At 41.9% G+C, this 18394-nt stretch overlaps 1 protein-coding gene across 1 annotated transcript; it reads left to right on the plus strand.

Annotated features, from left to right (window-relative positions):
• The first annotated feature begins 6474 nt into the window (after nucleotides 1-6474).
• On the plus strand, nucleotides 6475-18357 carry COA1 (cytochrome c oxidase assembly factor 1). Its single transcript, XM_085539211.1, is given in 4 exon segments — nucleotides 6475-6580; nucleotides 9082-9439; nucleotides 11044-11142; nucleotides 13628-18357. Coding segments are annotated over 4 exon segments (669 nt in total). The 5' UTR covers nucleotides 6475-6483; the 3' UTR covers nucleotides 13743-18357.
• The last annotated feature ends 37 nt before the right edge of the window (nucleotides 18358-18394 follow it).

Consider the following 18394-nt stretch of genomic DNA (forward strand, 5'->3'; position numbering starts at 1 on the left):
CCATTTGGAAGCCAGGCTGTGACGCAGGTTGTGGGGTTGTGCTGGTGCAGGGTGGAGTAGTTCTTTTGAAACTTGGATTGCAGTTCTGGTGACCTCACTCCCTGTGGTAGAGAAGCCAAGAAGCTGTCCTGTAGTTTTCCCAGGTAAAACACTCACTGTTAAAAGGGTAAATACCACCAATGTTCTTTTCCTGAACTTTGGATGCAAGTTTTTCATTTACCCTACTTACAAGCTCTTACTCTTAAATCTATGACAGTTCACCTTGAAAATATAAAAGGTGAGTATTCACACCTTCCTCCCCTCCCTGATGACACCCAATTACAGAAACATACAATTAGGGATGTTAATGACAGATTATTAGGCATTAACCTATAATGTTGTGCTCTAATAACAATTTAAAATATATATATATAAAGAAAGAAAGAAAAAAAGGTCATACTGTAGGATAATTATCTTGCTTTTTCAATAACATGTCCTAGTCATACTTCTGTGATATCTCTTGACTTCCAGTACAAAGCATAAGCCTACCCTTTGAAAACTCTTAATAGGCTTTAGGGTCATTGCAACTTGGTAGAAAAACTAATGGTTACAGGCATCTGCCTTCATTATTCACAGATAGGAAGACAGAAACATTTTACAGAGGGATAAACTGAAGGATGGCAAAAGAAGGCTCCTTGAACAATGGGAACAATGGTCCTGCTGTTTCTGCATGCACAGCACTGAAGTGGTGCAATAGTCCAAAAAGTACAGTTGGAGGAGTAAAAGGAGGTAGACAAGGGAAAAAGAAATGTAGTACAGGTGACTGTGTGGCTTAAGAGCACGAGGAAGTAGTCTGTGACAGAAGATGTACAAAGACATATAAAGATACAAAAAAGTGCAAGTGAGAGAACTCAAGAGGAAAAAGGAAGTGAAAATAAGTATCTATAAGCACTACCTTAAACTCTGTAATAACTGAACTGAGCCACCTGCGTTGTAGCATGTGGTGCCAGCAGATGTGATACAACTTAAAAATTAAGGCGTTCTTAGTTTCTTTAATCACTCTGTTGACTACTTTTACTTTCCTTGTTAATTTGATAACAGCAAAGGCAGAAATAAACTTGCCACAGTTTTGTGGCTTGCCAGTAATCTTTCTCATACATGCGGTTGCCCTTACAAAGCATTTTAACCAGGATAAGTTACACATTTCAAGGAGCCATCCACAACAAGTACCCTCAAGGCAACATTTCAGAGCTGCCTGAAAAGGTAGTTTACTTCCTAAATATCAATATACCACTTTTCAGTGCAGCTGGAGAAAAACAATGGAGAAAAAAAGCGTTGCTGCTACTTTCAGTTTGACTAAGCAGACTTGTTTTCTACAAGTACCTGAGCTTTTGGCGAAGTCAGATACTATGTGGAAATTTCTCAGTATTTCTGAATATGCTGGTAGGAGGCACAACTTGTGCAGTCATTTTTCAGAGATATGATAAACAGTAGATTGAAACTATGTTCTTGAAAAAGAAGAAAATAACATGCTGAAATGACAATCTTGTTAAGATACTTCTGTTGTACTGTCCTGTCATTGGTAATGTCACCAATAATGAAGGTATTTGCTAGACTGTGTAAAAAAGCTGTCTCTGAAATTATATTCTGGCAGTTATTAATACAGAAATTGGCTCAAACTCAGATGCCTTATGTATCTTATGAGATCTGTGGATGGGCTGTATCTATCCACCTGAGCAAATCCCAAATAGCAAGAGTGTTCATCACAAGTGCATTATCAGACATTACCATCAACTACCTGGGTGATTTTCTCAAAAGCTGAAGTTGCAGCCAACTCAAATCCCACCAGCCTGAATTGCAGAAGGACTTTTGAGAGATCCCCAAATTTAGATGCTGAGATCTAAGTTCAAATTGCATGATAACTTTTACTTCAATTTATTTATAGTCTTTTACCACACATATTTAACATGTCAAGATGATAACTCAGGACAGCAGTGGTTTACTAGTGGTTATTGGTCTTAGCTGGGTAAGTAATCAGAGGCCAAAATTGAGGTAACCAGCAGTGATCACACTAAGTTTGAATAGATCAAGTAGCTTCTCTCTGAATTCACAGCAATATTACAGTTTACTCTTTGAACTGTGATAGCAACTGGAAACCAGACATACTGGTGGAGGCTGGTTGTGCCAGGAAGAGGAGGAGGTGCCTTCCCCAGAGAACCTGTGCCCCAGCTTTCTTGCTTCAGTCAGAAACAAATAAAAAGAACAGATTTAGCTTTGTGAAAATGCCTTTAGTTTCACTGCTCCCCTGCCTCTGGTGGAGGTGCCTGAGATCAGCCTCTAACACCAGTGGAAATAGAATGGCATACATGATTTGCAGAAACCAGAACAAGAGATATGAATTTGCTGAAAATACAGATAATCTCTTAAGTCCAGCGCATATTTAGAAGATCCGTCTATGGAGAAAACAGAAGTCTAATTAAAAACAGTCCTTATTTTTGCTGTAGCAACATTTGTGGTAGTGATCGTAATGGAAGGACGGTTGGACTAGATGATCTTGTAGGTCCTTTCCAACCTTGTGATTCTATGATTCTATGTTGCAGTAACCCACCATTTCACATGTGACCCAGGAAGACTTCCACTTCTCTGTTAACTCTCTGAGTCCTGCTTACCTTCAGTGTCAGGCTTGAAGACTACCTACTCCACCAGATCTTATTATTTTCAAAGCATTAGATGAACATTGCCCTTATTATGAAGTAAGTTCTATTCTTTAATACTTATTTTTAGGCAACATTACTTATATTGATTTAATATATCTTTTAGTAACTGTGGGCTTGGTGTTTTTGTGTATGCTAATCTCCACTAAATCTGTCTTACTGCTGTAAAATAGCAAGAGTGAAGATATCTTTATGCAGAATACTATAACTTGGACATTGTGCTTTTTTTAAATTAGCAATTGAGAAGAAATCTGTTTTTCCACAAGTTGACTTACATTCTTTTTAGTGGTATAACAGGTTCTGAGGAGAGATCTCTGTCGCAGATAGCAATTGGAGCTTCCTTCAAGATAACACAATTGCATATTGTATTCATTTATAAGACTCTCTAACTGCACTGTCATACAATTACTCCCATTGTGCTGAATGAAGTCTATTTTTTGGGGTGTTTTTTTTGTTTTGTTTTGTTTTTCCTTCCCTTTAATGCCCTAAGTGCTTTACAAGCTCTATATAATTTTTATAAAGTCTCAGAACAGGAGGAATGAATCTCAGCATGTCTCAGCTTCCTTTCCCTAATGTGCTACCTCTGTGGCATTTCAGCAAAGCAGCTTATGGGAGGAACAAACAGTTGGCCAGAGATCTTAATGATGAATCCTTGTGGGCAACAATTCCAAACTATGTCCTGATCTTCCACAAGCTGACTTCATTATTATCTCCTGTGTCATCACTCTGAAGTCATCAGCAGCTGCATGCTTAGTGTTGCTCAAGGATGTGAATACAGCATCTGGGCATCCATCCCACAAGAAACCAAGATGGCAGGGAAGGGGAATGGCTACCCCTTTGAGGGATCCTCTGTGTTCCAAGGGCACTTTGTCCCTGCTTTTGGAAGTTAATTGACAACTGTGGGATTAAAAAGATGGTTTACAATACCTCCAAAGACTTGTTAAAATGTGTATCTCTTAACTTCTTTATGTAACATGCTGTCATAGGACTAGTCCAGAGAACAGCTGAGAAACAAGTGGGAGGAGAACAGAGAAGTCATCAAGGCCTAGCCTGAAAGGAGAGAGGTCTGACCAGCTGGCTACAGTGTGTGACAGCAAGCAGACAATGGGGATAATCTCTGTGCTGGGGCAGTGAGGAGCTTGGCAGAGCTGAAGCAGGCTAGGGGGCTAAAGCTAGCAGGGTGCTGGGTGTCTCAGGTGTGCCTCAGCTCCTAGCAGATTTGTTTTGCCAGGGCTTATGATGGGCCATGACTTTGAGGGAAGTGCAGAGTAGCAGCACTTACTGGTCTCCACATTTCTCAGCTGCTAAATCACATTTCTGGATGGCACCACCCTCACATATCATCATCAGGGTACCCAACAGCAGTTGGCCCTCTGCTCTGCTCCATTCACAAAGCTAGTTTGTGCTCGAGCAGGCTGTGACCTGACAGACCAAGATGCATCATGTAGAGACAGAAATGAAACAGGCATGAGCACATGGTTGATTGGCAAGAAGTTCGTCTTATTTTCCATCTTGCTTGTTTGCATACAATCAGACCGTGAGACCAACTGAACCTCAAACCCACTGACAGCAAATTGCAGACCATTTCATTTTAGCCATTTGTTGACCGGGTTCCTTTAGTCTCTATCAAAACCTCCTTGCTGGTGCAAGAGCTCCATGTCTTTCTACTTCTACTCATGCAAACAGCCAGCTGCACTCTGCCTCAGGTCCAGACATTTGTGTTCAATTACCTTGAATTTCATCATAAAAAGCAAATTTTGTCTGGCATTTTCAGACTGCGACTTTGAAAGGAGCAAAACAAATGCTTTAGGTCGTAGTCTGTTATATCTGATCAGCTTTCCAAATTTACAACCTTTTTTCCTGTTATGTGGTGTTTGCATAAAGCATGTTCCTCACTTTATTCTGCATCCAGCAGAACAATCAGCATACCAGGCTCTGAGGACAACAGCTGGTTAGCACACCAGGCAGGGTATGTCCTGCTTCTTGCCAGACAAGTACTATAAGAAACACAGATATTAATCAGATGGTCCATTTTGAGGAAAAAAAACTAATGTTGTAAATTGTGATTTAAGGAAAGCTGAAAACACAAGCCAGCAAGTAAAAAGCTCTTGATGTCCTATCCTTGTGAGCTGACTGTCTCAATTTCTCTAACAAAACACACTGTTACTTCCTCTGCTGCAGCTTCTCACTCTGCTCAAGTTCCCCAAGGGAAGTGAAGAAAGCCCAGCAGAGAAGCAGATAAGTAGGAAGAGAGATGAGTGATTGTGCAAATGTCACATCACAACTTGGGGATTTGGGGCATAAGATTGCTTTGGCATTAATATGTTTGTTTTTTTGGGGAGGGTTGCTACCAGTACTAGCTATAAAAAAATGGTCAGTGAAAAAGTGCTGCAAAGATGAATATTAAGACCTCTTAAAACCAAATTAACTAGTTAACAAAGTAAGCCTTTGAATGAGTAATAATATGCTTTAAAACTAACTTCTAGAAACAACAAAAGTTATGCATCTCAGCAGAGAAGCGAGATGAGGAAGTTTACCCTGAAGTTTGCTTCTCCACCCTCTCTAAACTGTGGTTGTCAGCTGTGTAGTACCTGACTAATGCATACTTGAGGGATGCAAGAGGTGATTTTCACAACAGGACTCAAATGACGTTGCCTAGATCATATTTCTATAACTGGGTTTTGTCCTTTGGTTTACTAAGCAGCTCTCACTAAGTACAGTGTTTGTGTTACACCATCCTGGCACAAGGATTTAGGTGTCAAATTTGGGTTTAGAAATCCCATACAACTTCCCTATGCATTCAGATGTCTATGCTCCTACATCAAAAGGATGTAGCAGCCCTTTATTAATTTTTCAATTATTTTAATTGCTGTGAAGGCCATTCCTCCCTTTCCCCCAGCTGAGAAGAAAGAGCATAAGCTGGTACTCAGGTGCTTGGTCAGGTCCTGTACTGCCACAGCCAGTCCTGAAACAACTTGATGCACCCCCACTGACAACTCTTCTAGTTTCTTACCAACCTGCTTGAAAAATAGCATTAGATCAAGGCTCCCTAGGCTGTGTAGTCTCAGTCTTACACAGAGAAATGGAAGAATGGATCAACTTTCTTGGAGGTATTCTCCCTGCTGTGTCATTCAGTTCAGATGCCATACCAGGACTCGTGAAAAGGTCAAACTGGAAGATGGTGGGAAGGGGGATACAGGAAGGAAGGAAAACAGGCTTGCAAGAAACTTCCTGTTTACCTCATGGCTTAGGGAAAAAAAGAAAAAAGCAAAGAAAGAAAAACCAGAATATCCCCACCCTGGCTACACTACCCTTGCTGACATAGCTTGGCCATGTCAAGTGTGCTTACTTTACAGGAGTGTGCTGCAAGTGTGTTTACTTTACAGGAGTTTACTTGAGAGAGAGATCTGGCCCCCGGAGCCTGAATGCTTGCACTGTGCTAATGAGTGTGCATGGGAAGTGCCAGAACAATGCGCTGGGCCCTGGCTCCCTGCCACACCCAGGAGGTCATTTTCTTTTCGGCATTAGTGAAGTGTTGGGATCACAAAAAGAGGTGAATAAACACATTCAGCCCATCTTGGTGCCCAGTTTGCTCTGTTCTCACCATGATGCCTTCTGGGTGTGCTGAGGGACCCCAGTGAGACTGAGCCTGGCCACAGTGTGCTATGCTTTTATTTAGGCCCGCTTGACTGGGCAGTTGGAAAGGGCTTTTAGAAAAGAGGGGAAATAACCCTTTAGTTTTCTTATTTGTCAACAAATATCTCTCCGTTTTCTTTTTCAGGGAGGGAATATGACAGCTTCTCTTAGAAAACTGCAGCAAATGGCTATTTTTACAGGACTGTTCAGCAGTAGGGGATATGTGGTTATGTATAATGTGGTTATGCAAAGTAAGTCTTGGTGTTGTTAGCAACCTTATTTCTCCTCTGCCCCTTTCATTTGCTGTTGTGTAGAAGGAAAAGCAGCAGCATATAAGATCTGAAAAGCACATGAAGTTGAGGGTAGTGTGGCTGAAACTTCTGGGTTTTTGCCTCTGCTTCATTTAATGCCAGGGTTGATTTTAAAGCACTGCTGTACCCATTTCCAAGGGTGGGAGTTATGCAGACAGCAGATCACTGTGGTCACTCAGAAGACTGGTTTCTGGGAGGCTTCTTGGGAGTTAGGATGAAATGAAAGGTTACCAGTAGTGTTTCATTTATTACTGAGATTTTACATCTGGGCAGGAAAAGGAGAGCTACTTAAAGGAGGATTTGTGAGAATGAATTCAAGTCTAGCAATTTTACTAGTAAATCTTTCTGTGGTGCTGTCCCATAAACACCACAAACCTGTGAGATGCTAAAGATTTTATTAATTTCTCCTGAAGACTGTGAAGGCAATTAAAAGTGACCAGCACTGAGGAGAACAGGACAAGAAGAGATAAGCTGGGCAGGTAACCATCTCTGCTCCCAGACCTAATTGCCACAAGTCTTTGGTTGAGAATTCAAATCATTAGTCCAAGTGTGTGGTTTTTATTGTTGTTGTTGTTTTTAAATTGTTTATTTAGCTTCAGAACAGAAACAGGTTTTGCCAGTTTGAGGGGGTTCTATGGGCTTCTTGAGCCTCTCTCTCTCCCTCGCTGCTTCTAGCAAATGATAGCGCTTTTCAGCGTATCTTACCTTACAGTGCTTCCAGAAAAGTGTAGCTAAGCCTGTTCCTCAAGCCCTCACATAAGTTGTGAAGCCTCTCCTTCATTTTACACATATTAATAACAAATCAGATAAGGCTAGAAAGCTGGCTTTAATTTTAGGCAGCTTGTGCCCTTGAGCTCAGGAGTATATGACAGGCATTCAATCCTCTAGTGCTTTAAATTATTGAAGTTGGCTTTAACAAAGATATTTTTTATAAATTTCAACTTCAGCACTGCTGTTCAGAAATCTTAGAAAAAGTTTTTCCCTCACAGCTCGTTCCCTGCATCACTGAGCAGTGTAATTGAATGGCTCATTGCAGTGGCTACTTCTTGGTCTGCTACAGTACTGATAGATCCTAAACATGTGTCTGATTACTCAGTGGCAAACCAACTGATCTGCTGACTTTCTATACTGAGCGGTGTGTCATTGCGTAGCCTCCACACTAGGAACCTGCCTTCCATTGCCTGCTCTCAGGGCTGTTCCAGTTTCTTCTGTGTAATGTACAGAACTGGCCTGTATTGGAATGTGTGAGGAGCAAGCAGTTTCCATAATGGAGGGAGGAGGGGGGAGAGGAGTGCTTCCCCCATTCCTTCAGGCTGAAATAGTTTGCATGCTCACGGTCTCTTTGAAAGAGACAAGAGGTCTCTTGTACAAACATTCAGGTAAACATATTTCTACTCTCAGTCTTCACACCCACTCTCTCCCTTATGAGAGCAGTTTCCCAAGCCAACCCCAGCATGCTTTCAGTTTTTCTACAGAAAACACGCAAACATTAACTGGGCATTTCACATTCAGTGCTCAAAGTGAGATGCTACTGGGAGTGCCTGAGCAGGGGCATCATGAAACAGAAACCATTTTTCCCTCCAAACTGGAGTATGAATACAGCATACTTCTAACAAGTGGCTTCTTGCCGTTGTCCACAAGCACTAAGGGCCAGTATGTTGAGGTCCCTTTTGCTTGAGCTGCCCAGGATAGCCCAGGGGGACAAGAGGACCATGCAGACTACAGTTTAGCAGAGCTGTTGACACTTCCTGACACTGTCTGTTCATAGGAGATGCCTCTAATTAGGGAGAGCAGGCAACACCCCTCATTCTCATGCTCAGGGAGTGATATGGATGGGGAGGGACCAGGAAACAAATTGTACACCTTAGTTTAAACTCTTTGGAAGGTGAGAGCAGGATTTTAATGTGTGCACACTCCGAGCTTGAAACTACTCTTCTTGATGTCAGCAGAATGAAGTTGGGCTTGTGTGAAACATATCTAGAAATCTCATCTAGTAAGCCTTGAAACTGTCTTTAGCCAAATCACTTCATCCATAAGGAAGGTTGGCATGTATCCAGCCTTACAGTTCTGCTTTATTCCGTGGTCATTAATGAACAGTACTTCCTAGCTACGCGTAGCGGCCAGATATTGACAAATAGCAGTTTACCACAATTGTCCTCCATGTCCAGTCTACAGAGCTATTATTGTTGTTTGACCATTAACTTTAATGGCACCTCTTTATGTTTCAGTTTTTATATATCCTTCTGTACAGCTGCAGTTTCTTGGCTGCCACTAAAAAAGCTGTATCAGAAACACAGCAGGAGTTACGTAGCTGCAGCAGCTGTTGCTGCCCCACATTAATGTATGTGAACCAGTTCTTAATCCATCAATTCACTTATGTATATTTTTGTTCGTTTATTTAAAGTGGACAATCTCCTCACTAACCTATTTCTCCTATGTAGAAAGTTTTGCCAGGATGCAGCATTATCTGCAGGCTTTGAAGCATCTGTAAAACAATCCTGCTGCCCTGGAAGCCCTGGGTGCCTCCCCTCTGAAGGTGCACAACATCCAGCTGACAGATAGGAACAATCATGTGGACACAGAAATAACACAACTAATGCTGGAGAGACTGTGTCACAGAGTGGCTTCTCCAGCTCATGTGAAAAGAGATCAACTCTGGGCTTTTCAGCAAGTCTCAAGTGGCCTGGGAGCAAGAGTCCCACTGCAAGGCAATAGAGTGGGATACCAGTTGATTTGGAAAAGGAAATCTGTAGCTCTGACGAGAAGAACTAGAAACAGCAAGAAGGGTGTCTTCATTTCGTGATGTATGAGCACACTGCCGAATGCTAAGGGACCTTCCAAGTCAGTGAATCCTTCTCTTACTGTAATCATTTTCAGAAATGTATCAAGATCTAGTTTTCAAATAGCAGTTGCCTCCCTTCCTCCCAGGTATGTTCCACATTTCAAAACTTTGTTCAGAAGAGTTTTATAGCTACTCACAAACTGCACAGTGGAGCTTACAACACAAATGGCATGGCTTTTAGAACACCTGCGAGCCTCCGCAATGGAGGATAACATCCTGACATGGGGTTGAGCACTCACATTACATAGTTGCTGGAGAACGCTGTTTTGGGTGATGAAGTATTGCACAAGGCTGATTTGCATCACCCTAGGGCTGGGCTGAGGCAAACCATACAAATACAAGTCAACTTCCTCTCTGGGTTGCTGTCTGAAAAGAACTTTGCATCAGTGTTTTCACCCAGAAAGTCCAGTTGAAGAGGACCAGCTGTTCTCTATGGGTTTTCCTGGAGACCCAGAACATCCCCAGACACCTCTTCAGGCAACTCACTGAGGAACTGTGTCTTTTTTGAATCATTTTATTATGATTTTTTTTTTTCTTTCAGTTTTTGACTAAACAAAGGCAGTAGGGAATTGACTAGATACTGTAGGTGAAGGAGGAGGTCGTCAGGGCAAGAAAATTAACCTCTAATCAACTCACATAAAACTTCACTTTATACTTCACTCCAGCCAGACTTTACCTACTTGATACGCTGCGCAAAAACCTTTTCCAGGTTTTAGAGATTTTACTAGCTACCTTAACTAAGGCCAAATACTCAGGGCAAGCATACAACCTTTTATGTTGACTGAGAAAAAAAGAACTTTTCCCACTAATACTTTCTACGTCACCTTTTAAGAATGCCAGTCACTTGAGTGATTCAGGGTGAAATCAAAATCCAGACTTCTTCAGACCTCATCCAAGACATAAACCACCAACTTTCCCACTTTTTCATGCTTTCAGTCTCCGTGAACATTCATGTTTTCTTGAAACAAACTAGTTAAGCATCTCTGATGATTATATCACAGATCAGATTACTGACTCAACAACATTCCTAGTTCCTGCCTAATGGTTCTTTTTCAGAACTCCTGGCAGTTAGTTAAGATCTTCAGCACTAAGCACAGCCTTGTTTATTAACTAATCCAAATAACAGAATCTGTGGCACTGATAAAATAATTGAATGTCTTATTACTTTGATGCGTCTTAATGGACTGAGCAATCTGTAAATAGACAGCCTACAAACTTGTTATGGTTATGGGAAGCTCTAACACAGTACAGGTCACCTCTGGATCACCATGCATTCTGGTGAGGAAAGGTGTTTGCTCATAAATATTTCAGTGAGCGAGTGGTTTTCCCTGGGGCTTGCAGCTGTAACACCATACATTCTTTCAGCAGAGATTAATGTATGCCAGAACATGCATCCTTGTATAACCGTGGACACATTAGCCATAAGAAAAGCTTAATGAAATGCTTGAAATACATAAGAACAACAACAACAAAACGAACTTTTAAGCTAAAAGAGAGGTAGCTTTATTGTGTCTTTGACTGCAGAAGGAATAAAAGTCCATTTCACTAACATGCTTCATTGAATCTCTAACATATACATGCAGATAAAGTTACTAGTATCTGGAACAAAGTCAATGGAGTACCTTTTAACTGACTCAAAAATGGATTGCTTCTGTCAGTGGTGTGTGCTGGGGGAAGTACTGGAAGATATGTGTAGACACAGGGATAGAAGTGGAAGGAGAAAACAGTGGAGCAGGATGTGTGGGTTAGTCATCTGTGTTGCTAAGATCATTACAAAAAGGAAGAGGAAATTCATGTCTGAAGAACTTGTGAAAGGCAATTAGCAATTTCTGTCATCATGACAGAAATTAGTTGAGAAACATGTTGAATACATCTCTATGAATATAAATTTAAGAACAGTGTGAGCTATTCATTTGTGCAAAATGTCTTCTGCAAACTGTAACTCCACATACACATAGATACTGTGAGCCAATGTAGGACATTGTTCCCCCCACCCCTCCTCCAAAGGAGATAATGAGGTGGTTGTGCAGCAAACCTAACTTCAGTCTCGTATTATGTGTTGAGGTAAGTGAGTTATGTGAATTATCTTCTGTTTTGTATCAGAATGAATCAAGGTAAGCTAAATATCATGATAGATAACAGTTATCATACTCAAGTTGGTAGGATGCTCTGACTTCACATCACATAATAGTGATTCTACATTCTTGTGGTATTGAAGCCTGAAAATCTTAATTTTCAAGGTGAAATTGATTTCTGGAACTGAGCATTACAACATTCATACTCCATCTTCCACTGCAAAAGAGGAAATTATATCTGATGAAAATCCCCTCACATGTTTTTGAGAAGTTCTGTTAGCTGTATTTAGAAACCCAGAGCTGCAGCATTTTTGCTCAGTTTCCACCAGCCATATGATTTTTTTGTTGTTTTGTTTTCATAATTAGATAAGTGAAACTTGGTGGATTTGTGTTTAGAATGGCGGTAGGGATCAAAGTTCATAAGTATGGGAAGAAGGCACAAAACTGGGACTTCAGAGACCCAGGGCCAGGCCCGGCCTCCTTCTTAGTGGCCGGAGGTACCCTTGAAGTCCACAGATATTATTTAGGCACATCTGCGCTTCCCTGGGGATCTATATCCTGGCATTCTCAGTCTTCACTATCCTTTCCTCGCAGATGGAGGGAAATAACAGCTCCTCCTTATTTCACAGAGTGAGTGTGAGGATTGCAAGATATTAAAAAAACAGTAGTAAGTGAAGTGTATCAGAGTTTTAATTTAAAAAGAACTCTCCACACATTTCCATCTGCAACCTGGAAAGAGAATGCATCTTTTGCAGAATGATTTGTGGCAGATGAATTTGACAACTTAGTATGGGGCTCACACATAGATCAGCTTGGAGCTTGACAGCACTTGGTGTCCTTGTACCTGACTGAGGAGCTAAAATCATTTGTTTTTGTCTGCTCCTGAAACCCCTGGAAGGAACAACAAATGTGTAAGTGGGCCATCCTGACATGGTCTCATGCACACGAGACCCAAGAGCCAACAAGACACAGTTAAATGACATGGGGAGAGGAACTCCGAAGCAGTGCAGTATGTAAATCAGGTTTTTTAATTCAATCCTTCTTTAAAAGAAGCAACTGAAGAAAAAAAAAAAAAAATAGGAAAATGTGGAGTGTGTGACCTGGTTTGAAGCTGTGATTACTCACAGGCAGGGATGGGAGGCTGCAGAGCTTTATGCCTGGAGGCAAGGGAGGCCCAGGGGCTGTGAGGAGAGGCAGGTGAAGCTCTGGTCTTGACAAGGGGCACCTGCAGTTCCTGCCCAAAGTGAGAAGAGAGCTGAGGCCCCAGGCCATGCCAAGGGAGCAGCATTGTGCCTGCAGCAAGGTGGTCACTTGCTGTGGGTCAGACTGAGCTGGAGGGTTGGCATAGGATGAGCCCTGCTGCAGGTTCATTGCACAAAGGTGCAGCAGTCTCATTACCTAATTGTACATACTTTGCACTGACTCCAGTAAAAGCAGAGCTGGGTGTCTGCAAGGAGCTTTAAAACTCCTATCTTGGTGTGCTGAAATAATAACACTTCCCAGCTGGAAAACTCATGTAAGAAGGCTCTTAGGAGTGAGTTTGTAGCAGAGATTTGGGAAAGCAAAAGACTCCCCTCTTGCAACCAGCAAATGCAGTTTTTCTTTTCCTTTGAGTAGCCACTCTTGTACCCTGTCGGTTTTTCAGTAATCACATGGAGCAATCAGAGTGTTCAAAGTTTTTCCCAAGCTGGGATAGTTCCTTAGCAATGCAGCCTGGCTCCAAGGCAGGAGAAGAGCAAAGCATGGAATGCACTGGCAGGATGAGGGGGAAGAAAGGCATGGGGTTGGCATTAACAGAGGAACTGCCCAACTGAAAATAGCTGCTGGGCTTTTATTCAGGTTGCAACAAATAGGAACATATATCCCAGATCTGCAGTGCTGTTGGGAAATACATCTTCTGGAAACTGGTACTTGAAAAATGAGTTTTCAAGTAACTATGAGAGGTTTTTGTTTGATTGATTGATTGTTTTTTAAGAATAATGAAGGCATAGAGTCTTCATGCCTGCAGTTTTCGCACCACTAGACTGAAAGTGATTGAAGGAAATTAAAGTTTGCCTGTGTTTGTGTCAGCTGGTGCTTGCAGGATGTCACCTTGAAGCTGCAGGATGGTCAGAATATTCTGGTCTACTGCTCCCCTCTGGAAAGTGCCAGCATGCATGGAAGCTGCATCCCCACCTGCCACTAAACACAGGGAGCCATTAATTGATTGCCTCACACTGTGTGCGGGGATGTACTCAGTTGTCATCAAGGACAATTTCACTTAAGTGAGTGCTTTGAAGACAGTTTTGTCTCTACCATTGAGCTCTGTCATCACTGTCATTTCTTTCATTTGTTGGTTTACTTGTATGTTTGGCAAATATTTAGCATAAAGATACTGCAACAAGAGTTGTGTGCCTTTGGTGGCGCAGTGGTTAAGGACGCTACTTTGCAACACTGGAGGCCCAGGCTTGAATACCCCCTGTGGCGCAAGTGGTAGAAGCTCTGTTCTGCTACACAGGAGGCTCGAATCCCGGGGGTTGGAATCGATGATCTCTAAGGTCCCTTCCAACTCGCACAAGACTGTGATACTGTGATATAGGTCAGGTGTTGAGTCCTGCAAGTGCTGGTAGTGTGAATATGAATTTGAAATAAACAAAATGGCAGGAAATGGGGCTTTTCTTACAATCTTGGACCTGAATCTGGATGTTTGGATTGCTCTTTTATATGGCTCAGGGACTAAGTCACCCCAAAGTGATTTCATTTGTTTTCCCCTCACTTCTCAAGAAGGTATTGCCTAGAGTAGCCAAGATGCAACTCAGGCAGCATTCCCCTTGTATAATTAACAAATAAACAGAGTGGTGTGGTTAGGCTGGTATCTGCAGATCATTTAACTAGAACTATTATCACAGTGGAAAGAGATAATCAAAACTAAATGAAAATGCTCACCCATGTCCTAGGCTTCCAGAAAAACTCCCAAGGGAGTAGTCTCCAGAAAGAGATCCTTACTCAGTGTCAGTTAGCCCTTAAATGGGGTCTAGGAGAGGTGGAGCCAGGTTCCACCCCTTCTGGTCACACAGGTGAATTGCCTGCACCTGTGCTCCCATGGCTGACTCAGTGCTTGCCTCAGGTGGTCAATCAGAGGTTCAGGCCATGATTCCCATACACCCCTGTACTATGGAATATTACTTGCATCAGGGAGATTTACACCCTCACCACCGTCATCAGAAAGCTCACAAGATAGCAAAGGGTACTTATTGATCATTGCTTACAGGTTCCAGGAGGAGGCTCACTGCATGCTTCAACTCATGTTGAAGATTGCTATGAACAGTCCTTCATATCAGTAGTACAGACTACAACATAAATTTCAATTTTGCCTCAGTTTGCCTTGAGTGGACAAAAGGAGCACAGTAAAAGCACCTCTGTGATAAACTGTTTTAGAAGGAAAAAATGTGAGCTTTAGTTTGGACCTTACAGTGGGCTGCCCAGAATGAATACTGCCTGGGTAAATTCCCGAATGCACGAGTAGAATTAGGGAAAACTAAGACAGAAAAGGTATGTACCAGCTTTAGGACTGAAGTCACTGCTGTGCAATTTCAACAAATAATACAAAATGTATTTAAAAATAGCAACCCTGCACCACTGCAACCCACATAGCAAAGCAGTCCCATGCAGGGACAAGAGCTCTTCGGTCACCTCTAGTGCCTCACTGCAGCTCCAGCTTTCAAGTAACTGATGGGCTGGTAGTGATCAAGCAGCTGACAAGGAGAAGCCAAGTCGATCACTTTGTGTCCATCAATTATCATTTCCATGGGTGCTGCTTTCACTCTTTACCTATCCCCAATGGAGCCATGGCTGTGGAGAACAGTCCCATATTTCTGTGCTCTGAGTATCTGCTTCATGCTACCATTGCTGTATTGCTGCTATGCGTAACCTGGGGCTTGCAGTGTCTGCAAGGTGTGCAAATGCCCAAAAAACTTGGTCACAGTCACCTTGGCCAGCGGGATCATGCCTCTCTGCCCTGGCTCCCTGCTGGCACAGGCAACATCTCCTCTCTGGCCTCACATGGCTGTGCCTTTGCTCCATTGCCTGGTCCTAACCCCTGGCAGAAGCAAAATGTTCCCACACAAACCTTACAGGCAAAACAGGAAATTTTATTGCCTTACTTCAGGGAAGCTCAGTTTCTGAACAGATTGTGTCAGCCACTTCTCCTTGAGAGACCCAGCGCGGTACCCTTTTAATTTGAGGCTCCTAGGCGTCCTAGCAAGTCTGTGAGTTCATCTAAGCTGTGAGAATAGGCGGTATCATCATATTTCAACATTTTTCTTCTCAGATTCAAATCTTTAACCTAGATACCGAAGAAAGCAATAAGCAGAACTGGAAGCCAGCAGGTCAGGGGATTGGAACAAGAGGAAAGTCACATTCAAATCCCTGCTTTTATGATATGGTCTGCAGTCAGCAAACACAGTTTCTAATACCTTGACCTTGAAGAACCTCAGAAGCCGCTTCTCCTCTGTGTTTGAGCTATTTTAGGATGCACATATTGAAAGGAAAAAAAGCATTAAGTCAACATGCTGGGCTCTGAGCTGTGTGGCTCCCATTAAGCACCCAGCAGCCCACAGCTGCTCCTTGCAGAGGATGCGAGTGCAGTGGGAGCAGCCAAGAGCTGCAGTAGCCATGAAAAGGAAAGCAAAGGTCTCAAAACCACTAGCAGCTGCTGAAAGCACAAATAACATGGTTTAGTGAGAAGCAGTGATGAGAAGTGGACAGACGGTTGGACTGGATGACTAGAGATCTTTTCCAGCCTTGGTGGTTCTATGACTCTATGAACTTCAAGAGTGCTCCTAGGCACCTCCCTTGCTTATTATCTTTTCCTAAAGAACACTGGAGCAAATTAGGTTGCTTTTTTTTCAAATTTATTTTAAATTTGGTAGATCACTGGATATCTTTATGTTATAATAAAGTTGCATGCCACTGAACACCAGTGTAGACAATTGCTTCATTTTTAATCCAGAAAACATTCATCTTTTGATAACCTCCCCCCCCCCCCCAAAAAAAAAAAAAAAAAAAAAGTAGTTAAATTTCATGTAGAAAACCATTCTTTTCCAATCACAGAGCTGTTAAGGTGAGAAGCCTCAAGAGATCTCTTTGTTCAACTGCCTCATTCTCAGCAGCTGGAACAGATTCCCTGAGAACGGACTCCAGCTGGGTTTTGAAGATCTCCAGAGGGAAATCCACAGCCTCTGAAAACTTGTTTCAGAGGTCAACCATTCTCACAGCAAAAAGGACTTTGCCTCTATTTAAATAGAATTTCCTGCACTTCTACCGGTGCCCATTGTCTCTTGTCCTGTCTTAAAGCACCACATCCGGCTCCACCTTACTTACTCTTCTCCACAGGTATTTGTATACACAGGTAAGATCCCCCCAAGCCATCTCTTCTCCAGGGTGACAATCATAGCTCTTAGTCTCATTGACAGCTGTTACAATCCTTAAATAATAATTTTGAGCATGTTAAATAATTTCTTTTAAATTGGCTTGAAAATTTCCGTAGATCCTTTTCTGTTTGTTTGCTTGGCTAAAATACTCATCTTCCTTATGGCCTTTGTTGGATTATGTTCGATTCTTACTCTCTTGTTTGATTTTAATTGCTCCTGGCATGCAGTCATCACTCTGAAGGAAACTATGAAGAAGTCAAGCTGCTGAGGGCAAGGACCTACTTACAACTGAAGAACAACAATAAAGCAGTGTTTAGCAGTTACATCACTTGCACCTAGCTGAGTTCGATTTGATGAGTACAAAGGGGCTGTATATACCCATGTGTTTTACAAACAGTAGTCTGTCTAATGGAGAGTAAGCAGGCCATCACATTCTTTTTCAGGCATGCTTCTCCACTTATAATAAAACTTTGGCCAACTCACGAGCCTACCATTTCACTCTAGCTTGGGCAGATGTGTTACACTGCAGAGGGACTATGAGTCATTTTGGTTCATGTTCCACACAGAAACAAGGATGTATCTTTCACACCAGTTCTTTTCCACTATTTTCCTGCATCTTATCCACTTGTCAAAGCAAAAAAAGTTTTCTGGAAAGAATCAACTCAGTTAAGTTCTCTGTGTTTATGGGAATAAAAATATAATCTCTTGAAGTAATTGAGTTTGTTCTCCCCCTAATTTTGCAGTAGCAGCTTTGGGCCTAATGCTGCATTTCACTTTGAAAAATCCTAAGCTATTCTTAACTGAGATCTTAATCACACCCATTTGGACTCAGCTCTCCCCTTTCCCCCCATTTTATAGATCTTTCAGGTTCTTTTATGGAAACAAATTTTACAAAGCAATATAGTTGCTGATTGTCTTGGAACAGGAACAATTAACGAAATTACATATCACAGAACCATAAAGATTGAAAAAGACCTCTAAGATCACCAAGTCCAATTGCCCACCTACCAACAATACTACCCACTAAACCACATCTACCCTTACCCGAAACACCTCCAGGGGCTGCCACTTTCCTGGACAACCTGTTCCAATGCCTGACCACTCTGTCAGACCACTCTTTTCTTCCTAAAATCCAACCTGAACATAGTGGATTAATGCTGATCAGCACCTGCTCCACCATGTTCTGGACATGAAACTACTAATTGCTAATAAATATTTGAGGAAAACTCAGCATTAAATATTTGCATTGCATGACAAAACATATCCTAAAATATAATTCTCTTGACATCTCCCACTGAACCTCATCTAATGTCAGCTTCTCCAGAACATCAAAGCAATTAACAGAATTTGTCTGCTATCCATGAAAAAAAACAAAACAAAACAACACAACAGAAATAAAAATTACAAACAAAAGTAAGCTTTCATC

Source organism: Coturnix japonica, chromosome 2 (genome assembly GCF_054131305.1).
Source record: "Coturnix japonica strain WE chromosome 2, WE-NBRP24, whole genome shotgun sequence".
Classification (NCBI taxonomy): Eukaryota; Metazoa; Chordata; class Aves; order Galliformes; family Phasianidae; genus Coturnix; species Coturnix japonica.